This window comes from Trachemys scripta, chromosome 1 (genome assembly GCF_013100865.1).
Source record: "Trachemys scripta elegans isolate TJP31775 chromosome 1, CAS_Tse_1.0, whole genome shotgun sequence".
Taxonomy (NCBI): Eukaryota; Metazoa; Chordata; order Testudines; family Emydidae; genus Trachemys; species Trachemys scripta.
In genome coordinates, this window is record NC_048298.1 from 303,986,509 (window position 1) to 304,011,576 (window position 25,068).

Below are 25,068 nucleotides of genomic sequence, written 5' to 3' on the forward strand. Positions count from 1 at the left end.
GGTCCACTATAACCCCTAGATCCCTTTCTGCCGTACTCCTTCCTAGACAGTCTTTTCCCATTCTGTATGTGTGAAATTGATTTTTCCTTCCTAAGTGGAGCACTTTGCATTTGTCTTTGTTAAACTTCATCCTGTTTACCTCAGCCCATTTCTCCAATTTGTCCAGATCATTTTGAATTATGACCCTGTCCTCCAAAGCAGTTGCAATCCCTCCCAGTTTGGTATCATCCGCAAACTTAATAAGCGTACTTTCTATGCCAATATCTAAGTCGTTGATGAAGATATTGAACAGAGCCGGTCCCAAAACAGACCCCTGCGGAACCCCACTCGTTACGCCTTTCCAGCAGGATTGGGAACCATTAATAACAACTCTCTGAGTACGGTTATCCAGCCAGTTATGCACCCACCTTATAGTAGCCCCATCTAATTTGTATTTGCCTAGTTTATCGATAAGAATATCATGCGAGACCGTATCAAATGCCTTACTAAAGTCTAGGTATACCACATCCACCGCTTCACCCTTATCCACAAGGCTCGTTATCCTATCAAAGAAAGCTATCAGATTGGTTTGACATGATTTGTTCTTCACAAATCCATGCTGGCTGTTCCCTATCACCTTACCACCTTCCAAGTGTTTGCAGATGATTTCCTTAATTACTTGCTCCATTATCTTCCCTGGCACAGAAGTTAAACTAACTGGTCTGTAGTTACCTGGGTTGTTTTTATTTCCCTTTTTATAGATGGGCACTATATTTGCCCTTTTCCAGTCTTCTGGAATCTCTCCCGTCTCCCATGACTTTCCAAAGATAATAGCTAGAGGCTCAGATACCTCCTCTATTAGCTCCTTGAGTATTCTAGGATGCATTTCATCAGGCCCGGGTGACTTGCAGGCATCTAACTTTTCTAAGTGATTTTTAACTTGTTCTTTTTTTATTTTATCCGCTAAACCTACCCCCTTCCCATTAGCATTCACTATGTTAGGCATTCCTTCAGACTTCTCGGTGAAGACCGAAACAAAGAAGTCATTAAGCATCTCTGCCATTTCCAAGTTTCCTGTTACTGTTTCTCCCTCTTCACTAAGCAGTGGACCTACCCTGTCTTTGGTCTTCCTCTTGCTTCTAATGTATTGATAAAAAGTCTTCTTGTTTCCTTTTATTCCCGTAGCTAGTTTGAGCTCATTTTGTGCCTTTGCCTTTCTAATCTTGCCCCTGCATTCCTGTGTTGTTTGCCTATATTCATCCTTTGTAATCTGTCCTAGTTTCCATTTTTTATATGACTCCTTTTTATTTTTTAGATCGTGCAAGATCTCGTGGTTAAGCCAAGGTGGTCTTTTGCCACATTTTCTATCTTTCCTAACCAGCGGAATAGCTTGCTTTTGGGCCCTTAATAGTGTCCCTTTGAAAAACTGCCAACTCTCCTCAGTTGTTTTTCCCCTCAGTCTTGATTCCCATGGGACTTTACCCATCAGCTCTCTGAGCTTCCCAAAATCTGCCTTCCTGAAATCCATTGTCTCTATTTTGCTGTTCTCCCTTCTACCCTTCCTTAGAATTGCAAACTCTATGATTTCATGGTCACTTTCACCCAGGCTGCCTTCTACTTTCACATTCTCAACGAGTTCCTCCCTATTTGTTAAAATCAAGTCTAGAACAGCTTCCCCCCTAGTAGCTTTTTCAACCTTCTGAAATAAAAAGTTGTCCCCAATGCAGTCCAAGAATTTGTTGGATAGTCTGTGCCCCGCTGTGTTATTCTCCCAACATATATCCGGATAGTTGAAGTCCCCCATCACCACCAAATCTTGGGCTTTGGATGATTTTGTTAGTTGCTTGAAAAAAGCCTCATCCACCTCTTCCACCTGGTTAGGTGGCCTGTAGTAGACTCCTAGCAGGACATCTCCCTTGTTTTTTGCCCCTTTAAGCCTAACCCAGAGACTCTCAACACTTCCGTCTCCTATGTCCATCTCTACCTCAGTCCAAGTGTGTACATTTTTAATATATAAGGCAACACCTCCTCCCTTTTTCCCCTGTCTATCCTTCCTGAGCAAGCTGTACCCATCCACACCAACATTCCAATCATGTGTATTATCCCACCAAGTTTCAGTGATGCCAACAATGTCATAGTTGTATTTATTTATTAGCACTTCCAGTTCTTCCTGCTTATTCCCCATACTTCTCGCATTTGTATATACACATCTAAGATACTGGTTTGATCTTTCCTCCCGGTTTTGTCCTGACTCTCCTTTCTCTCTGCCAATATAGCCCACACTCCCTCTCGTTTCCGACCCATCTCCCCGGTCTCCATGTTCCCCACTTACCTGTGGGCTTTGCTCACCTGTCCCCGTCGAACCTAGTTTAAAGCCCTCCTCACTAGGTTAGCCAGTCTGTGTCCGAATAGGGTCTTTCCTCTCCTCGAAAGGTGAACGCCATCTCTGCCTAGCAGTCCTTCCTCGAATAGCATCCCGTGGTCTAGGAAGCCAAAGCCCTCCTGGCGACACCATCTTCGCAGCCAGGCATTCACCTCCATGATGCATCTGTCTCTGCCCGGGCCCCTACCTTTGACAGGAAGAATTGAAGAGAATACCACCTGCGCTCCAAACTCCTTCACCCGTACTCCCAGAGCCCTGTAGTCACTCTTGATCCGCTCAGTGTCACACCGCGCAGTATCATTTGTGCCCACATGGATGAGTAGCATGGGGTAGTAGTCAGAGGGCCGGATAATCCTCGACAATGCCTCCGTAACGTCTCGGATATGGGCCCCCGGCAGGCAGCATACCTCCCGAGATGAGATGTCAGGGCGACAGATGGGCGCCTCCGTCCCCCTCAGCAGAGAGTCTCCGACCACCACTACCCTACGTTTCCTATTTGCAGTGGTGGCAGCAGACTTTCCAGCCTTAGGGGTACGAGGCTTCTCCTCCTTTACTATAGGGAGTGATTCCTTCTTTCCTGTGTCAAGAAGAGCATAACTGTTACCTATAACCACGGCAGGAGGGTTCGGAGCAAGGGTGGAGCACTGCCTGCTGCCAGAAGTAACCAGCTGCCAGTGTCCACCCTGAGCCATCTCCTCCTCCACCAGTGGTGTATCAGCAGTCCTGTGTACTGGGACAGCTACCTCAGCTGTCTCCACATGGACACTGTCGAGGAATTGCTCATGGATACGGATGCTCCTCAACCTAGCCACCTCCTCCTGTAGCTCTCCCACCTGCTGCCTGAGAGATTCCACCAGCAGGCACCTCTCACATTGGATGGTCCCCCCAGCCTGGATATCAGTAAGTGGAAATTGCAAGTTACAGTCTTTGCAAAACCACACCAGGATCTGGGTAGAGGCATCCATGCTTAGGCACTCTGTCTGGCTACAGGCACAGGTGGAGGAGACAGTAGCAGTGCTGGCACAGGTGTTGCGGGTCTTCCTAACCATCGTAAGCCTCCCTCTGTCAAACTCCCGTCTGCAGCCCCCTGTCAGCTGAAAGGGTTGTTTAAGCGAAAAGTTATGAATGTAGTTGCTTTATAGGTATTAAGGGGAATCAAGAGAAAACAGATGGAACCGGCAAGGGACCCTCGCCCCCTTCCTGCTCCCCTTCCGAACTTCCTTGCGAAACTCCCTGTTAGCAGCCCCTGTTCGCTTGTGCGCTGCTTTATAAAGCCCTGGCCTGTATGAATGCCCCGCCCACTGATAAAGGCTCAGCCACTTACCAGAGACTTCTAGCTTTCAAACCTTCCAACTGCCAGCCACAGCACACGGTCCTTCAAACAACCAAAACAAACAAACAGACTGACAAACACAAGCTCAGCTCACAGCAAGTAACCCTCAAACACAAACAAACACACACTACAGACAGTCACTTACCCCAAAAGGGTGCTGTATTGCTCCTCCTTCACCTGGAGATCTCCCTTGCGAAACTCCCTGTTAGCAGCCCCTGGTCGCTTGTGCGCTGCTTTATAAAGCCCTGGCCTGTTGAAATCATCTGTTGTGGGGCAGCATTTCTGCCCAGCCTGCTTCAGCAGTGAGGTTCTCCCACTGAGAACTGATAATCACTGAGAGCTGGGTAGATCCTCAAGAGATCGACCCAGGGGTCATTGCAGAGAAGCAGAAGGTGATGGTGTGCAGTGGTGATGGTTGGCAGGGCAGTCAGCAGAGCTGCTGATGCCAGGGCCTGGACAGTGAAGCGAGGAAGATGCACCTATGAACTCTGGGTTTTCACTAACCAAGGACAACCACTGTGAATGGGGTGTGGTGGAGGGACAAGGAAGGGGCACGTTAAAGGAACTTTTGGTTGTTGGACTCAAGACCCTGAGGCAAAAGACACTGCCTAACATACTCTAGGGTGAGTGTTTTGCTTGTGGTTTTATGTTTATGAATCCTGCTTGCATTTTCCCAAATTCTTGCCTTGTTACTTCCCTCCTTCTAGTAAAATTTTCTTTTTTACACTCAGACTTGTGAGAGGGGAAGTATTGCCCTCAAGTCTGGTACTGAACATAAGCCACCCAGACCAGAGAATCCACCCTAAAGAGTGCCATAAAGAGGTGAAGATTGTTATTAATAGGAGAGACATTACCCAGTTGCATAGGCCTGGGAGCCAAGAACTGAGCCAACGGAACTAATTCTGCCTCTGATACAGACTCTCCTCTGTATGATCTTGGGGAGGACATGTAACCTATCAGCCTCAGTTTCTGGGGTATAAGGTCAATAATAAATATCTGCTTTCCCCGAGGTGCTATGAGGATTAATTTGTTAATATTTGCTGTGAAGCTGAAAAGTGCTAAATATAATTTTATTATTTAGCTTGGAGCTAGGGTACTTAACCTGCTCATCCTGATGTTAGAAAGAGACTAGTTGTGTTAATAAGAGCTCATTATAATTCATTCTATTGCTCAGAAGCAGAGTTAAAAAACATAAATTTGCTAAAGCAAATGGCTGCATCTGTGTAGATTTTACATGACAATCCAGCACACAGCAGGGTGTCTCCATCTCCTGCCTCGTATACAGCATGACACAAGGGTGATGTGCTTCTTTGGTCTTCATTGCCAGGAGCCAGTTATGCTTCTCTTACAGTAATGCTCTAGGCTCATTTCCAGAATGGCCTTGGCAAATGACTGCAGAGAAAATTACTGATCCCCTGTCCTCTGAGCTAAAAAGTGTGAGTGTCTGTTGCCAACTGTCAGGGAAGTAAAAGGATGGGGGTGGGGGAACCACCTTTGATGACAGGATGTAGAAAAACCTTTAAAACCCCTGAGGGGGGGAAAAGAAGTCGGATTTCATTCAGATCCAGATTTAGAGTCTATGAATTGTCTCTGAGAGCACAAAGGTTGCCAGAATAGCCTAAAGCTTAAGGCAAAATGGGATGGTGTATGTGTGTGTGGTACCCTCATTCTGCAGGCAAGGTGGGGTTGTGTGTGTACTGTGTATAAGCCAAACATTGTGGATGGAACGTGGGCACCTGTCATGGATTGTTAGACCTGGATACGACATTCAGTCAGAGACCAAAAAAGGTTCCTTTGTATTGTCAGCACAATATTTGAGTTTATATTATTATTTTGTTGTTCTTAGTGTCATTTACAGACAAATTAAAGAGGACAATTTATGTCCCAAGACAAACTGGCTTTGATATGATGTTCTTCCTTTTTCTCTATGCTTAATTGGGCTAACAGGGAAAGACGACAGCTGTGATAGTGGGAATGATAAATGCCTTTGCCTGTCCTGGTTTTGACAGCAATCAGCCTGACAAAGGGATTACCAATTGATTTGAGATCAGTGTTAGTGCTGGATGCAGCTCAGTCACCACTCCTGCCTTCTAGTGTGCTATAGAAACAGTTGTTCTTTAAAAAATGTGGAAAATTCTTTTTTATTTGAAGGGGGAGAATCCCTCTTCAGAGATGGGGGGAAGAGACAAAAACGTGGAAGGGAGAGAGGGATCCCTGTCAAACAATGCTTCAGGGCTTATTTGTGTGTGTGTGTATGCGTGGGGGTTGGTAAAAATGGAAAGGTTGCTCATGGACACCTGCTGTGGAAAAAAGCAGACCATCTTCTAGACAATCTTATATCACCTGCTAATGTTGCCTATTTACATATTTTTGTAGGGTATTCTGGGTAGAATCCATGACTAAGCCTAGCTATGTAGGGTCATCCCATTTAGTACAGGACAGAGGTGACATCCTTACATCTTTTGGATCAGTAGAGCACTTGGACTTCAGAGTTTATAGTTTTTGTTTTTGCTGACTGCAGGGGACTCTAAGCAAAAGGCAGGAATTTATGTTAAGAGAGCCCCTCATTCACTGTGGGAAGTGGCCTTCCCAAGAAGCCACTGGTACCAAGAGCGAGAATGCAAAAACCTGATTTCTGTTTTAGTTTGCCTTCCTTTGGAGCCCAGTCCAGTACCATTGGAGTCAGTGGGAGTTTTGCAGTTGACTTCAAAGGAAGCAGGATCTGGCTTTGGTGGATACGAACATCGCCACCGTGGCATCCCGGGCTCCAAATCACCTAGGAAATGATTGTTCCAAGGTCTATCCTGACCCTGAGTATCCCACATGCCAATACATAGGGCCTGGTAAATAGAGTTCTTAATCACTCTTTACTTGGGCAAAGCCTTTGTTGAAGCCAATGGAGTTTTGACTGAGTAAGGAGTGGAAGAGAAGTACAGGATCAGGCCCATTGGCCAGCCTTTTAGTGCTAATCGCTTCCTAATCTGAATTGAAATCAATGAGTATTTAAGCAAGATTATCAAAAATCAGAGTCCACTGCTTTCATTTTTCTTATGGGGGACGGAGGGAGGCACAAGGCAGCTGTCCTTTGGCTCACATTCAGTTCTAACTGATTTAGCAATCTGCTGTCAGAGCAGCAGCCCTTGTCATAAGACCATAAGAACGGCCATACTGGGTCAGACCAAAGGTCCATCCAGCCCAGTATCCTGTCTTCTGACAGTGACCAACGCCAGGTGTCCCAAAGGGAGTGAACCTAATAGGTAATGATTCTCTCCTGCCATCCATCTCCACCCTGTGACAAACAGAGGCTAGGGACACCATTCCTTATCCATCCTGGCTAATAGGCATTAATGGACTTAACCTCCATGAATTTATGTAGTTCTCTTTTAAACGCTGTTATAATCCTAGCCTTCAAGGAGTTCCACAGGTTGACTGTGCGCCATGTGAAGAAGAATGTCCTTTTATTTGTTTTAAACCTCCTGCCCATTAATTTCATTTTGTGGTCCCTAGTTCTTATATTATGGGAACAAGTAAATAACTTTTCCTTATTCACTTTCTCCACACCACTCATGATTTTATATACCTCAAAGGTAGCCCTTAGAAAAAATATGGTATTTTTGTGTATACCACTTACTGCACAGCGCTCTTTACCAAGTGCATAGCGTCAGAGATCAATATTAAACAGAGATCAATGATAATGGCTGGGTGCGCAATGAGTCATGCTTTTCACTACAAGATACCAGGTCTCCTATGATTATATCAAGCTAATGAGTTCACTGGTGTGTATCTAGGAATCATTTTAGAATGAATAAATCATGTGAGCGTTTCTAAAGAAATCAGACAGCTTTAAATGACTGATAAAAACTAAAGGCAGGCTGTATGAAGCCACGCTGGTGGCTTAACTCAAAACCACAGACCCAATCCTGCAAACCCTTGCTCATGTGAGCAGACACTGTCCCACTGAAATCAAAGCTAAAATAAATGCTGTCAAATAGATAGAGAGAACAATGTGAATTTGTATATAAGAGATGGTTGGAAAAGGTTTGATTTCTGTGGAAAATTTTGATTTTTTTTTGTAAAAAAAAGAAAAAGAAAAATTGAAAATGAAAAATGATGGTCAAAAACTGGCAAACACCAAAACACTTTTGGTATTAATTCTATTGAAATCAATCGTCCCTAAGGTTTATTTGCAGGATTGGGGTCGAATTTTTTACAGTATCTCACACTCAACTCTGATAGGGGTTGCTGAGTGGTACTTTAAACATGAAATCCTACTAGCATTAATAATAATACGTGTGTAAGAACTACTGACGTTAGTCAGGGTTGCAGTTTTGGGACATACCTGAGAAAAACCCAGATGGTGAGTCATATCATTAGTATTGGTAATTCATCGTAACTGGCACAGTCTTTTTCCCCTGTTTCCCCAGACATATATTTCTAATCAATGCGTCTAATTTATATTTGCAGCTTGAGTGTCCTCCCTGTGATAGGGATTTACTGCCCCTCTAATGAACCTGGAAGCTGCACTGGGCCATATTTACAAAGCAGCTTAAAAAGAATCTGCATGTTGCCTTAGCCTCTACTGAGTCAGATGGCTTCCGTATGTACAACCATTACCACAATGCTGGGGAAGCTGTCTGGGTTCAGTATATGTCCACAAGCTATTTCCTTTACAGTGGCAAAGGCATATAAAAATGGGTATGGGGGGAGGAGATAGGTGAAAGTGGGATGAAAGTCCCCAAATCCTGGCTAACCAGGTGTTCATTAGCAGCCATCATGAAAAGAGGATTTATCTATGCCTAGCAGTTGCTTCTAGCAATATTCTTGACAAAGGAATTGGGAAGCACTGCTTGTAAAAATAAAAAAGCATGGTCTGATCGGTCTGGGTGTTCTATTTAAAAAGATTGGATTTTTAATTAGGGCTCTGATTCTGATCTCACTTGCACCAGTGTTAATAGGAATAATTCCACTGAAGTTAATGGAGATGCACTGTGTAAAACTGATGTGAGAGGAAACTCAGCCCCTAGCTAGCTGTAAAACAAATGTGAATATTTAACTTGTACTAGTAAAAATGCCCTACCCCCTCAAAAAGCATTCTGATCTGTTTGATAAAGACATTCAGTCCTTATATTCCCCAGGGTCCCAGCATCCTATTTACCTTATTAGTTGGGATTTCTAATCAAAAGCTGTGGGTAAGACCCATCCTTCTGGCGATATTATTGTTCTGCTGTCTGCAGGGATTTCATATCCTGGGTTTTCTTTTCATTAATTTTTGAAATAGAAAGTCTGTCTAGCACAGTTAGAGGCAAAGGGGCTTCTTTACCTCTTGGGATCTGTGAACATACAAAGAACCAGATTAATTATTGGATATTCATTTAAAAAATGGTATTTACAGTTCTTTTTGGCAATTTCTCTTTTCCATCCAGTAGATGGAAGAAATTAAATCCCACACATTTCCAGTAATCACTGTGGAAGTAAATCTGGGATTGAACTTCAGTAGTTCTTAGGGGGGCTAACCACAACATAAACAGTGCTATAGCAGGATTAATCTAGAAGGTTTTTAAATGCAGTGGACCAGTGTATCAGCATATTATTAATTAGAAGTAAATATCTCCCTTTGGTAACTACACGAACTGCACATCTTTTTAATTTGTATTTAGCTTTCAGACAAGTAATGATCCAAATTACTGTTGGGAGAAAAAAATATCCAGAATTACCCTTGTTTTCTGTCCACACAAATAAATATTTAATGGGACATACTCTATGTATACTTTAAATACATTTAAGAAATGTTTTTTTATGGGGTGAGTGGTAGTAAGGAGGTGGCATCAGATTTCTCATTAGAGCTGGATTTTTGTTTTTAATTTCCAGTCCCAGCGCAATGACAGTCTGCCAGGAGGGGTGCTTGGGAGTCAGGACTCCCCAAGCTCCTGTCCCCATCAGCCCATCAGGTGGACTACTGAGGAACTGACTAGGCAGGCAGGCAGTGGGTGAGCTGGCAGGAAACCACACCTAGTTTCCACCAGAAGTTTCAATGGAATCATTACGTTCCAAAGGAATGTTTTGATTTTGTCAAATCAGCATTTTCCAAAGGAAAACCATTCCACTGGAAAATTTTCAAGCAGTTGTAGTGCTGCTATGGATATATCAAGTTGTCAGGCTTTCTATTCAGGCAACAGATATTGGCCATTGCTGAAGGCAAGATCACGGACTTGGTGGGTGAGTGGTTTTATCTGGTACGACAAACACTAGTAGTTCTTTAGTTGCACAAGTTTTAGTCACCATTGGTGATCCTTTGTATGTCCATGTTTATAATTTTTCGTTGGTTTTACATTTGGAAGAAAATTATGTAGAGACTAGAAAGGGAGTTAGAGACTGACTAGGGAATTGGGCCTCGTTCTGTAGTGCCCCTTTGGGTAGGGAGCAGAGGCACTGGAACATAGGAATTGCCGTGGTGCAAGAAACTCATGGTCTGTTTATGACCTGATCCTGCATCTCTTATTCATGTGAGAGTAACCCCCCCCCTTGCAGTTTCCAGCTTCTGGAGCTCCAGACAGCCTCTAGGGGGCCTTATTAAAAGGACTACAAGTCAGAGGCCACCAGAACCCTTTGACCTCATTTCCCAGCATGCCTGGTGCTAGGAGTGGGAACAGAAAGGACTAGAAATCCCTACTGGGGCCAATCAGGAGGCTTCTGCATAGGGTGAGCTGGAGGAGCAGTCCACTGGACCTGTGACAAGCCAGGGTTGCAGGGCTCCCAGCAAGGGGACAACCTGACTCTACACAGAGAGATTAGTTTCAGGTTTCAATTTGGAAGCTGAGAGAGAGACTGCTCAGCTCATGGAGTCTGCCGAACCCCACCCCCTGCCCAGGGAGTTCTTGCACCACTGTGAGATCTAGCTGCATGGATCAGGCAGCTCCAGTACTGCAATGACCCACATAGAGCAGAGAGAAATTTGACCTGGCTCTGGATAAAGAGACCCAGCTGAGACCCCAGAAGGATTCCAGACTAGAACCAGTGAGCCCAGCTGAAGTTGGGAAAGGACCTTTCCCTGCCCAGGGATGAAGATAAAGTAATGTGGCTTTTGTTGAAGACAGCCAACACCACAGTGCTGCAACAGTCCGTCTCAGGTCACACTATCTTGGCCATGCCATTTGCCTTGGGGAGGTGTCAGGGAGGAGGAGTTTGTGAGTGTTAGGAGATGGGGAATTGGCTTATTTATAAGTGTTTATTAATTATTAGTTAACTTGAACCCCTTCCTTCCCCAGATCCTATTTTCTTGTTTTCAGTTAAGTCACCTTCTCTGTTACACTATTATTTTTGGTGTAATTCCTTTGCTGGTATTTGTTTTATTTACCTTATTGTCCCCTGTGTAATGTTTTATTTACTTTATTGTCCCCTGTTTCCTCTCTTTGCTAGCTAGTAGAATTGTCATTGATGTCTCAAGGGAAAGCACCCCTGTGTATATAACGCGGTGAGGCATCAGTTTGAGTGGAGGCACCAGGTGCCAAAAAAGAACCCAGGACCTGACCCATATGAGGATAGGGGAGAAGCCTCTCCAAATATTGGTGATAGCAAGCACCTGGGAGAGACCAAGGAGGAGGTTTAAGCCATACCTCAGACGAGGGGCTTCATGAGTAAACCCAATGGTTTCAAAGAGACTATTTATATGAGCAAGGGCTTGCAGGGTCTGGGTTTCAGTGATGCTACAAGGCTTACTCAGTAAAGTTTTTAGAATGGGTTTTTGGTCTAATATACTGCATTCAGTGCTATGTCAGTTCAGATAACTGAACCATTGGTAATCTAACATTTTGGTCAGCATCAGTGTACCAGTGGTTTAGTGACACCAGTCTTGCAGTGCTGGTTTGGGTGCAATTTTGTGTCTCATCACATTTGTACTGTACAATGCTGCTGCAGTTGCTCTGCCCCCTTATTATCATTTCCACAGTTTCTGATATATGTCTTTGAAGCAGTGGTTCCTGGGAGATTTATAAAATTCTTCTAGGTGCACTGGGGAATTCTCTGAGAAGAGGCCAACCTCCCATAAGTTGCTGGGAGCTGGCATAATTTCCAAGTTCTTTTCTAAAAAAGGAGTCCAAGATGAATGCTCAGCTCTTGCATAGGCTTGTGCTGGACAGAGCAGAGAACCAAATACTGAGATGAGTATTTAATGGAATTATTGCTGCAATGATGGCACATACCTTGCCACTGGAGGAGCTAGCTCAGTGCTTTAATATGATGTTCAGCAGGTGGAGTGCTGCTTTTGGTTTCTAACCATCCAAAGACTGGTGGGAACGAATCATTCTTGAGACCTGGGATGAGAAGCAGTGGGTCCATAAGTTCAGAAGGAGGGGGGAGACTTTTCTTTACCTGGTGAGCTAGCTGCATGCCAAACGGAGCCTCATGAAGAGAGCACCACTCACCAAGGAGGAGATTGCTCTGTAGCTGGCTACCCTGGATTAATTGATATCGTCACTTGTGGGTTTACATGCAATAGATCTGCGTTCTAGTCCCAGATCAGTCACTCACCTGCCCTGTGACCTTGGGCAAGTCATTTCACCTCTTTTTATGTCCCCTCCCACTTTGTCTGTCTTGTTAATTTAGATTATAAGCTTTCTGGGGAAGGGACTTCTCATTACTATATGTTTGTACAGTATCTACCACAGTAGAGCACAGATCAAATAAACAAATAAATAATAATACTTTGTTGTCTCTCAGCAGACTGGAAGGACATGTTTTTATTATTCCCTAACTTCCATAGCCTGAGTTATTTATACATTACATTGCTATAAAAGTATGCCAGTGACAGATTTTCATGTATTAAATAAAAGCTAGAATGAAATGGTGATTGGAGGTAGATGAAAACATGTTGCTAATGATGGTGCAATGAATAGACTGACAGTGTAATGTACATCAGTGGCTGTAATGCCCAATATGTCATTTCTTATTTGATATATTTTTGACTGCCTTTAAAAACATTTTCCCCTGCTTGTCCACCGTTTTGAGTCTGGTCACGTGGCATGGTTCAACCAACTGCTGCACAGACTGAGCAGGGCAGCTGATTTTGGAGCTTAGGTTGCAGAGGGGGATGCCAAATCTGTGGAATTATGGGGGTGGTGGAACAAACCAGGTGGTCCAGGGAGGGTATCAACAGCGTCTGCAGATGTAGAGAAGAGGGGAACTGGTGGAGCCCAATGGGAGAGGGCTGCTCCCATCTGTCTGTGAGGCTGTGTGTGCACTAGTGGTGGCATATATTAGAACCCAGAAAACTCTTCCATCATTCCCCTCACCTGCAAAATCAGCCCCATTGGTACATATTCCAGTCATAGAGTCATGAAGTTTAGCACTGCATACATGGTACAGAGGGCCCTTCATCCCCTGATTTCTCTTCCTGACTTGGCCATGGTCTCAGCTGCCATGTCAGTGACTCCCTGAGCATATCTTGAGATCCTGGCAAAATCCTGGGCATCTCCTGGTCTGGCCTTTTCCTTCTGATCCAGCCAATGCTCTCCTCTTGCCTCTCAAATCCCCTAGTGTTTTGAAGTCTCTCATCTGTCCAGTAGCACGTCTGACTGCATGTAGGGGGAGTACACAGGATTTGATCCAGCTTTTCAAATAATGAACATGTTTTCCTTTGTGAACCTGTTATTATTGCCCTGGACTTCATTGTATTGGATCTTAAATCCCTGATTATTTCATGCTTATGCTTTATAACTTTTAAAAAGTCTGCAGACCATACCACTCAACCTACCAGGATCCAAATGCAGGGCACAATGCTGGCCAAAGTCCTTTCCAGGCACAGGAAAAATCATAATGTAGGAAAATATTCATATGATGTGGGATTCACCTCTCTGACATATACAACATGTTCTGCAACCTCAGATTCACTGTTTTGTTCTGGAAATACAGGGTCTGCTTCTGGCATCAGTTATTGCTGGTTTTTTTTGTGGGGGGCACTCCACTGAACTCAGTGGATTTGTCCCAGATTTACGCTGATGTAAATGAGAACAGAATCAGGACTGTAAATAATTTACCACAGAAAAAGCAAGACAACACCCAACTTGAGCAGAAAGGGGGTACATTTTGGTTTGAAACTACGCACGTTCTTGGTAATGAGGGAAAGTTGAGAGGTATGCTGCTGACTTTGTGGATTCACTACAGCTATTTATAAACGATGTATGAAATGAAAAATTCCTGCTCACCCAGTAGGATTTATAGACACTTCTGTCATATTGTGCTGTATTCTCTGCTCTAATATAGAGCTCAGGCCAGACATAGAAAGAAAAGCTCGCAGGACCTAGAAGTCTCTGCCAAAATAATGGAATAGATGACTTACTAGCAGTCATTTCCATTACTAATTTCTATAGGCTAAATCCTGAGCTTCTTATTCAATATTAATTGAATAAATCCTAAGTAATGCAAATTCCCAGTGGAGCCAGTGAAAGTTTGCCTAGAGTAATGACTGGGTAAATACTGAAGGCCAAATTCTGTTTGTCTTATTATTATTTTATTATAATAAGCTTGACTATACTTGAACTGCTGCTGTTAATGGCTCTTAAAAATTCTCCTTTGGCTAACCCAGTTGGGGCCTATGTATTTGGAGGCCCTGGATCTGAGTTTTATCCTTGCGGTTGAACTGAGTGGCCATTCTTTGCAGCACTTTGATAGCTATCAAATTGCAAGGTGATTAGGGATTTCTTACAATAATTTTTAAACCTAACTCCTGATTTGTTTTCTCTGTAAAAGATGTCTATCAGAGCTTTTTCTCTCTCATGCCAGAAGAGAGCTACATGGGTCTCACAGTCAGGGACAAACTTTCATTTTAAGCCTATGAGTGAGGAAGTCATAAAGAGACCCCTAAGGTGGGTTTTAAGTGGGAATAATACTAATACTTAGTTCTTATGTAGGCTTTGTGTAGGCTTCTTAGGATGTAAAAATATGGAGCAACTGAAAAGTCCACTGGGGTCAAAAAGCCTCTGCCCTCTTTCAGTTTATCCCAATTCCATTCTCCTGCTCTTTCACCATATCTTCTTATTTGCCCACTTTCAGAAACATATCTGGATATTCTTGGAACTCAATTTGCATTCGTCATATAAGTGAGTCCATATCTTTTCTACAGTTTGCAAATACAGGGCCATATTACCTGATCCCAGAGAAATCATCTAGGAGATGGGGACCAAAGGGGCAGGAACCTCCAAGAGATTCTTGTGGTAGTGTCCTGAGAGGCCCCTCATCAGTGGGAGGAGAATAGGAGTGATAGAGTTGGCAAAGGGTCTTGGCCCTCAACACCACATATTTTAGAGATCCTGGAACCCTACTGCATCAGCAGAGGCAGGAACCATTTGCCTAGCTGGCCACCCTTTCATAATGCTCTGCTGGACCCCTTGCCAATGGCAGCACACAGTACAGATACATGAATAATAAAAAAAACAGGGGACAATAACTTACCTGCTTCATGGGACTGTGAAGCAATAAAACCTGCTACCATTTACATCTGTGCAACCCTTGTTCAGTTGAGTTCTTACTTCTTGTTAGTGGAGTTGGGGAAATGCTACAAAATACTGAGTTGAATTTGTGAACATTTGTTCAAATTCATCCATCCCATCCAACCATATTTTTGAGCTGTTTTGTTAACTTTTTTTAAATGTGAATTTTTGTTTGTTTGCTCAAACTTTCAAGAAATGACAGTTCCATGTGTGAATATCTGTAGTTGTATGTAAACATCTGATATCTTCCTCTCCTCCTTGTTTATAAAGTTTCAGTCATCCACTTAGAGAGCAGAAACAATACCAGGTGACTTAAGTGACCAGTCACATACCATGATTAATGAATAGTTGAAGAAGCAGTCAAAGGGAACCGTTGGTGAGCCACCCATATCTATCTCTCTAGTTTCTTATATGCCCTCTGACTCCATAGGTTGTACCAGGAATGTTTATAAAGTATACACAGTAAGATGTATTTCACTCTCTTTTCCTTCCAGTCACAGTCATGGACTTTGTTTATTTTGTTTTAACCCTTTTCTGTTAATAAAGGAAGAGAGAAAATGTATATGTTGAAATATGTTAAGGTAACCTGTTTATTGAACTATTAGGAATAATGAATGCAAATTGGAACTTGTTCATGGATAATTCATGAACAGAAAAAAAAGAGTTAAATTCGTTGGGTAAATAGTCAGAAGAAAGAACTTAATAGCTGAATGGAAAGAATGAAAGATGCTGTAACAGAGTCAAATCTTGATCCTAGTGAAGTCAGTGATAAAATTCTTATTGACTTCACTGGGACCAGAATTTAGCCCTAAGTATGAGCATGTTCTTCTTCTTTAATAATTCTGTATGAAATATAAATTTAAGGCAATTTAAAACAGTTTAGGTTTGCTCATTTAAGAAGTCCAGAATAAAGTCTTCTAAATACCAGGGACCAGATGGTGTAAACTATTTGAGCTCAATTTAAATCAACAGAGATGTGAGGGTTTACACCAGGATCTGGCCCTAGGAGAATCGGTTTGAACTCCCATTCTTATTTCATTGCAGTGGTCTCTAGGGGTAAGCATATTGCATGCCTCTTTTACATTCATACTGTTAAACAAAGCCATCATGTGCTAAAGTCAGCCTGAATTATTAAGACCTGGGTCCAAATTTTCCACAAGCCCTGCTTTGCTGTACAGATGGTTACATCAATTGGTTGCCCCCATGCCACCTTAAATGTGGTTCTGTATGTTCTTGTGTTGCATTTTATTTGCTTACATAACATCTTTGCTCCAAGGTGCTCAGCAAAGATGACAGAGACAGTGCAAAACATAGCAATAATTGACCGCAAAAATAAACAAGTTAACAGTGGATGGATGGGCCTGTCTGTCTAGGCATCTAATACCATGCTTGTCATAATCATGGTATCTGAGCCTTCACTGTGGCATCTGTGTGTCTGTGAGAACAAAATATTGTGTGGAAGAGAGGAAATAGGAGCATTACAAAGTGGAAGAGAGAGAGATTTTGAAATGGGCTTTAGAATGACAAAGAAAGTCAGAAAACTGGGGAGTGTTTCTGCTGTGCAGGATGTGCAGTGGTATAAAATGATGCTGTGTGTGTATAGTGGGATGAAATGTGCTATGTGCATTATTAGTATTGATTATTATTATCAGTCTTGGGGCAGTGCAGTGCTGCACTGTGAGAGCTGAGCCTGAATTTCAGCATCCAAAATGCCATTGTGGAATGTGTAAATAGCACACACTGTTTTCATCCAAAATAAACCTTGCACTGCACACATGATAGTGAACAGCAGCAGCACGAAATGGGTTAAGTTATATAAGCCCTTTTAGGGAGGGGTGAGGAGCAAACTCTATTGGTGTTGCTGTTGCAGCTCAGGTTGATTTAGAATGGATGACAGTGGCCTGGCGCAGGCCCATGACTGAGGAAAGCTGCTTATCCCTCTCTGGGTTGCCATGGAGATGAGCAGGAGGCAGCAGTGGCAGAGAGGCTGTCAGTGAGGGAAATCAGTATCAGGCATCTGTGGGGGTCTGCAGGAGGGGAAGGAGGCAGGATCAGGGACACGGCAGGCAGCAGACATGGACTTGCATTGCGATTGTGCCGAGACTCCGGCAGTCGAGCCACCATCCGGGAAGATTAATAAAACTGCTTTCAAATTATTTAAGAGGAGGAAATCTGGGGGCACCATGCCCAGCATATTTGGGGTGAAAAACAAAGGCGGGGATGGGAAAGGCTCGAGTAAAGCTGGGATGGTGAGGAGCAAGACTCACGATGGATTAGCTGATGTTGTGCTGGAAAGCAGCAAGAAGGAAGAATCGAGCCTCGGAGGTGGCGGTGGTGTTGATCAGCTGAACAGGGATATAAACACCAGGACTGTAGCCGGCCTCAATGTTTCATCAAACAGCTCCGTGGCTAAGTCACACAGTTTCTTCTCTCTGTTGAAGAAGAATGGGAAATCAGAAAATGGCAAGGGAGAGAATGCAGATCAGAGGGCGGGCAGCAGACAAAAGAAAGGATTGAAAGGGATCTTCAGCAGTATGCGATGGCATAAAAAGGATAAAAATGGCAAGGAGGAAAGGGGGGAAACATCAGAAATTCAATCCAGCCTTATTATGTCAGGTTCTCTGACTGCCAGCTTGGAATGCATCAAAGAAGAGGCACCAAAACCTTTGTCTGAGCCTCAATATGCCACAGAAGAAATTAACATTGAATTGTCTAGTGATAAACACAGTGGAGATGTGCACGCCACGGCAGAGGAGCCTGAAGTTAGAGATGCTGGGGAAATGCAGAACAACAAAAGCATACAAGGAGAGGATCCTGCTGCCGCTGGAAACCAACATGAGGAGAACCGCCCTGAGCTGCCAGATCCGTGTGTGGAAGAGGTTGGGACTGCGAAGGATACGGCTATAACAGGTGACATTCCAATAAAGACTATTCCCCTTGTTGAACCTGAATGTCTTAGTGGTCAAGAGATGGCAGCAGCCCCTGACCCTTCCTCTATTGATCCACCCTCAGAGCAATCGATAGATCGTATTTGTTTGATGTTTGCTGACGTGACTTCACTGAAAAGCTTTGACTCTCTTACAGGCTGTGGAGATATTATTGCAGACCAGGAGGATGAAGTGGGCAGCAGCAGTGGCGGCTGTGAGAAGAGCACCCCAGGGGCCAGCAAGCCAGGCACTTCTAAAAAGAACCCAAACATGGTGGCCTACCAGGGAGGAGGAGAGGAGATGGCAAGCCCAGACCAAGTGGATGACACCTACCTTCAGGAGTTCTGGGATATGTTATCACAAACAGAGGAGCAAGTCCAAGAGACCCAGGGAGGAGAAGGAGGAGGGACAAAACCACCTGAGATTAAAAAAGAGACCAAGTGTGTTGAGGGGGCACAGGATGGTTCAATGGTGAAACGCATTGGTCTCAACCAGATTCCGATTCATCTCAACCACAAAGAGGATCAGAAGAACAGGGAATATGAGCAGCCAGAGGGCATCCCAAACAGTGATGAGGGCTACTGGGATTCCACTACTCCTGGTCCTGAGGAAGATAGCAGCAATAGTGTCCAGAAAGAGAGCATCCCCAGGGACAGCTACAGTGGTGATGCCCTCTATGATCTTTATGCTGATACAGATGAAAACATCACAGGGGTGCCTTCTGATGAAGAAGTCACCTGTGTATCACGCTCCAAACCTGTGTCTCCAGTAACAACCACATGCTCACTTAAAACACCTGCAGGTTCAGTCAAGGACTCCAAGATACCTATCAGCATTAAACATCTTACATCGCTTCCCACCAGCCACGGAACAGATGCCAGTAACAGCCATCACATTGCACACCATCACCCAACCAAAAGTGAGATTCCCAGAACAAAAATCCCTGTTTCTAAAGTACTTGTACGCCGGGTCAGTAATAGGGGTTTAGCGGGAACGATGGTTAAAGCCACCACATTCCAGGACAATGCCAAAAAGTAGTTGAACAAGATCTGGAGACAAAGATGGACAGTGAGTTAGAGGTGGGAAAGTCTTTATAGGAAAACACTAATAAAAATGTTTGCAGCACCTAAAGAAAGGCACCTAAAAGGGCCCCATAAGTGTATTCTGGGGGCCAGCACTTCTGAATCTCTTCTTGATATACAGTATATAAAAATACAAAAATAGTCAAATTCTTTTCAAGCACTTTGAAAAATTTGTATCTTTTTTCTGAAGCACTAAACACTTAGGAGGTCACTTTTACATGCCTTTGTGGAAGCTGGACTTTGATTATGAACGTAAAATGAGCATCTCCCCTAATGCAAATTAGTGCCATGAGTTCTTCAGGGGGACAGAAATACAGAAAGAGATGAACAACAGGAATTCTCCAATACAGTTAGCTTTTACTGGTTTTTTGTTTTTGCTTAAATTGTAAAATGATGTCTGCTCTACAATTATGTGGAAAAATGCCAAGAAAAAACAAACAACCCAACAGGTAATTATTTACCTGATGTACATACAGCAGTGCTGGTCAGCAGCAAACTCAACTTATTTGTGTCCAGTAGCTAATTAATGAGTTAGGTGGATTTCTATAACTAGAACAGATATTTTTGTTTGTTTGTCTGTTTTGTTTTGGATCTGTTACAATATAAATGGATAACAGAGACATCTGGCAAAGTTCAGATGTTTACTTCAATATTTGTCTGATGCATAAAAATCAGGTTCAGGGAATCATTTTACTAAAAGCCAATATATACACAACTTTCACATTTATACAATAAATTACTCTTCATGTGTAGATAGAGGCATATTTTAACAGTTTTACTCAATGCTACAATTTTTTTATATAAAAATGTCTGTCTGTATTATCTAGAGTTTAAGCAAAAGTTAGTTTTTATAGCTAGATAATTTTACAATTCTAAAATTATGGAACTTCTTTTAAGTACCGTACCTTAAACTAGAGCAAAACTCTGTTTTATATGGGCTCTTGCTTCCCCAGAATAACAAGTTTATTATGCTAATTTTATTAGAGTGACACATTCATCGTGCCAGAGCCAAGGTTCTGACAGCATTGCCATTGCAAACCTCTATTTTCAGGGGTTTATACAACTTACGCTGTGCTCAAACCTGGCTGAGAAGAAACCTAGGATAGAGACACATTTTTAAATTATTATTTTTTAAAATATATAAAATTAGTTTTGGCTGTTTAAAGAAAGTTTTGGACTTTCAGTTTCAGTCTTAATAACTTCCAAGTGATTTTACTTTAAGAAAGAAAAGAGACATGGTAGGTTAGTGATCCAGGAAATAGCCAGACAACCTGGATGCTATGAAAAAATTGTTAATGGCTGAGATGTTTTTTGAAAAGTGGCTACTGTACATGGGCATTGACAACATTTCAAAGAAATTTCATAGGGATTTTATGATGTGCCTAAAGACATATTTTCATGATATTCTGAAACAGCTCCAAAGGTCATTAAAGTCTAATGGGTAAATACTATGCATTTGCAAAATATTTTAAAATCTGTATTTAGTCAACAGACTGCAAGTGATATGAAGGTGATGTTTCGATGAATCTGGAAATACACATTTTTAAAAAAAATTATAAAAATATTACAAAGAGAATCCTAAATTTATGTAAGTGAATCTTACGTGACAGTTTGCTTTATCTTCTCCTTTTAATAAAAAAGAAAATTAGATATACAAAATATAAATTTAAAGAATATTAAGGTTGTAACTTGAACTGTGAAAAGCTAGGAAATACAGTTTTAAGAGCCCAGTTGTTCCTCCATTTACATGAGTGCAGCTCCCATTGGTATCACTGGGTGTTGCCCATTTAGCTAATAAGGGTAAAATTGAGATCTAGCTTTGAAATGGTCACTTTACTTAATACTAATTTGCGTAACCTCAATGGTGGGTGGCCAGGAGGAAAAGTTATCCTTTCCATTCAATTTCCTGGCTTTATTGGTTTGTGTCACAACCTCAATATATTTCAAAGAAGTTTATTTTTTATGTAATTTCTTCATAATATATATATGTATGGCTGTAGCCACATCCACTCACACACACAAGTTGTACATATGCATGGATAATCATACATATACTGTACAGGCACACAAATGAACATGCACACTCGTACATACACACTCTCATGCAAACACTACCAGGCATGTACATTCCTATGCACAGACTGAGGGGACATACAGTAAATCTATCTCAAAACTTATTGGCGATTATTTTCTTTGCCTGAGAAAGGGATTTGCATTTGATCTGACTCTGCTTGTATTTTTAGAAGCTAAAGTTCTCAAAAGGATGAATGTACAGAACATGGAATTTTAATCCTAGCCATAAAACTAACAGTCATTGTGTTCCCCCCGCCCCCATCTGACTGTAAGGATCATGTTGTTCTTTGCATGATGATTATACAGAAAATTCATGTTTGCCCATTTTGTTTTAAGGACAAATTGTACAGAAGGATTGTATAGGGAACTGAAAGTTGAGATGGAGAGAGGATGTTGTGAGCTTGTGACATACTTTAAAGTGAGAAGAGTAGATAGTAGCAGCTGTACATCATTTAAAACACTAGGAGAAATGATCTACCACCTATACAGTACTTGTTTGTGGCAATTTTTCTTCATATGCATTTTGTTTGCATTGTGGCCTGTATATAGCAAGAAACAGTAGAATAATTTTAGATTAGTCCCCTCACACTTATAACTAACAACAACCACCATTAAAATATTTTGCCTTTCCTTCATTTTCTCTCTGTATTTCATTTCCATCCTTTTTTTACTCCTCTTGCTGTGTGCTGGCTGGCAAATACAATCTAAACAGCTACTCTCTGGCAAGGAGGTCTGAAGCTTTCACGTGGGAAGAGTGCTCAGGGTGGGAGGGGTACCTGCCTAGCCTCTTTTTTCCTACAGAGACTAGGTACTAATCACTTTCTCAAGCTTTATGCCCTATACCTAATGTAAGTAGGTTTTGCAAACCTGTTAATGATTCATGTGACTGCTTGCGATGTACAAAGGACAATCATATCCTTAAAAGGAGAGTGGGAAAGTAACGTGTAGTCGGTTATCAGTATTATTGTACCATAACAACACAGTGGCATTGATTCACGATTGAGAGCAGCGATTGTGTGGGAGTAAAGAAACTTATACACAAGTTAACACCTAAATTAGCTCTACATTTTTATTCACAACATTCAAAACCAATTATGTTTTTTATTTCAAAAATTAATAATCTGAAATGTAGTAGTTACCAGGACTTATTTTATTATAATAGAAATATATTTGTATGTTATAACTTCACACAAGGCTTAAAACAAAGCACTAAAAGGCAGTTTAAAAGGCTTTCTTTAAATGTACATTTAATTCCTTTAAATCACATGTAAGGGACACTGATATGCTTAATGATTGAAAAATTGATGACTTGCTGGATTTAATGGGTTGAAACATAAAGAGGTAATAGTCTTGGAGGCATTCTGTAGTGATTTGCATTCTAATTTATGACATTATTGTGTTTAAGCAAATGTTTTCATGGCCTTGTTAAATATCAAGGTAGAAATGATCTTCCAGGTCCCAAAGATGCCATTCTTCTACATTGTCATGTTTTTTATTCCTTAAAGAACACTTTGTTTAGAATTGTGCTTGGGATGATGCTGTATAAGTATGACCCTGTACATAACACATAAAGAGGTTAATACACCACATCTTAGCATTTATATACTCTTTGCACTTTCAGGTCACTACTGGTAAATTTTATATGTCCCTAGGATATTTCTATATATTGCATAACATTTTATAGTTACCTATGGTATCTTCAGTGGTATGTGTTTCTTTCCTAAATATCAGAGGATCTTCTTTTAGTAGCATGATATGCTGTCTTTTGTGGACTCATTTTGTCACAATAGAAGTAAAGTTTGCTGTGCTATAGATGTGGTCTGCAAATGAGACATTGACAGTAATAGGATTTGAACACATGCAACAAATTTAAGAGGAGACTACACACCTACTAATAAGGTGAATCCATGTTCACTGTTACTCCATATATCATCATCATCTTCTTCATCCCCTATGAACATCCATGCCACCATTTAGGATTATTGAGGACCGAATTTGAAGAATTCTGTATGTAAACATATCCTATGGAAATGCATTCCCTGATTATTTTTTAATGAATCTCACTAAATTATTTATCTAGGCTAAAATAATATTGCGCCAAAGTCTTCAAAAAATGTCTGAATGAGATGGCATTTTCAGGAAAGTGCTTAAAGTATAGATGAGCCAAATTACCAAGCTTTTGCTTAGCAAAGCAAAACTCTAGTTGGTTCTAAAATTTATGGTACTGCCAGAGCTTGCTCCTCAACGGGAGCCATTGATTTTGCTATCTGGCTTCACTCTGAAGCTTTTTTGCCTGCTGTAATAGACTGCTTTTTGAAAAGGCTTTCCATTGTGTTAATGGTATGAAGGAGACAGTTCACTGCAACAATAACCACTTATAAGACAAATGGTTATCTAACAGCAAACAGTATAGGATTTTAAGCAAGGTGGCCTGGGAATTTATTTTCATGGCCATTGATATGAAATGCTACTGCTTCTTCTCAATTCTTGGAAAAACAAAGTGATACCAGCTGAAGGATGCTGCAGAACTAAGTCTTGGCACAGATTATACATGACAGTTGCTGCAATTTTTCTTATAATTGTTCATTCCGCTGACATAACCCATTTGCCCATGCAGAATAGTACAACAGTTAGTAAGTGCTCCCTAAATGTGCACTTCCTTTCTGTTTAAAGGTGAACATTTTAAGATCATACAGCTAACCATGCAATCGTCTATATTGGTGTTTTAATATTTCCCCTCATCTAAATGCAAAACACATCTTTTCATTGTTTTTCCATCTTGACAAACAGCCACTCCAGGGCTTGACCCCAATGCTCAGCATGTCCAAATTTCAGCTAATGCAATCATTGCCATCCTGAATTTAACTTGTGATGGCAGACGTGGGACCAGATCCATTCAAGTGCAGTAAATCCTGTGTGCGCTCTGTTGCGTCACTGCCCGTGTTTTGTAATCTGTTAACCAGTATGTTTTTCCTTTTAACTCTAATTGCAGTTTCAGTAAAATCTGTTTTTAGCAAAAACAGTTTTGGTTTGGTTTTGGTTTGTAAGGACCCACACAGATTTTTATTACTTCAGGCTATGCTATGTTAAAATGATCACCATTTCAGCATCAAACCATTTCAACTGGTTTTTCTATGCAGAATATAATGTGCCCATAAAAGAAAATTGGTTGTATCTGCTTTGAATTAAATCTGACCTTAGAATGAAGGAGCTACAAGTCTGATACCATTTCTCCGCTAATGGCAGTAAATGCAAAGGCCCAGATAATCCCTGCCCACGGGACACCGTGCAGGAGGGAGGAAATCACAGTAGGGTGACCAGACAGCAAGTGTGAAAAATCGGGACTAGAGGTGGGGGGTAATAGGAGACTATATAAGAAAAAGATCCAAAAATCAGGACTGTCCCTATAAAATCAGGACATCTGGTCACCCTAAATCATAGTGAGGATTTACTTGTGGAGGATGCTTTCTCCTCCCCACCCCCAAATGATCTGATCACAAGGGAGAGGCATGTCCCTTGTGGAAGAGGTTGTGGGGCTCACTCTCAAAATGGGCAGATCTTGGGGGATCCATGAGAGGCCACGAACATCTGCCCAGATGCTCTGTGAACCAGCTCTGGCCCCATGGAGGGCCCCCTTCTCTCCCCAGTATCTTAGCTTTTCTTCCCTTGGTTACTCTTGGGACTCACACATTTTCTTTTCTGTTTAATTTCTGTGGGAGAGGAGGCTGGATGATGTGCATCTCCTATGCCCTTGTCCTGCCCACTCCTCCCTCAGTCTACTCCACCACTTTCCAGGTGGTCTGGAGCT

The 25,068-nt window shown here is 42.0% G+C and overlaps 1 protein-coding gene across 1 annotated transcript; it reads left to right on the forward strand.

The window, feature by feature from the left end:
* The first annotated feature begins 17,144 nt into the window (after window positions 1–17,144).
* AMER2 (APC membrane recruitment protein 2) lies at window positions 17,145–24,280 on the forward strand. Its single transcript, XM_034758737.1, has 2 exons — window positions 17,145–18,088; window positions 18,263–24,280. Exons 1-2 carry the CDS (start codon window positions 17,254–17,256, stop codon window positions 19,141–19,143), a joined length of 1,716 nt encoding a protein of 571 aa, XP_034614628.1. The 5' UTR covers window positions 17,145–17,253; the 3' UTR covers window positions 19,144–24,280.
* The last annotated feature ends 788 nt before the right edge of the window (window positions 24,281–25,068 follow it).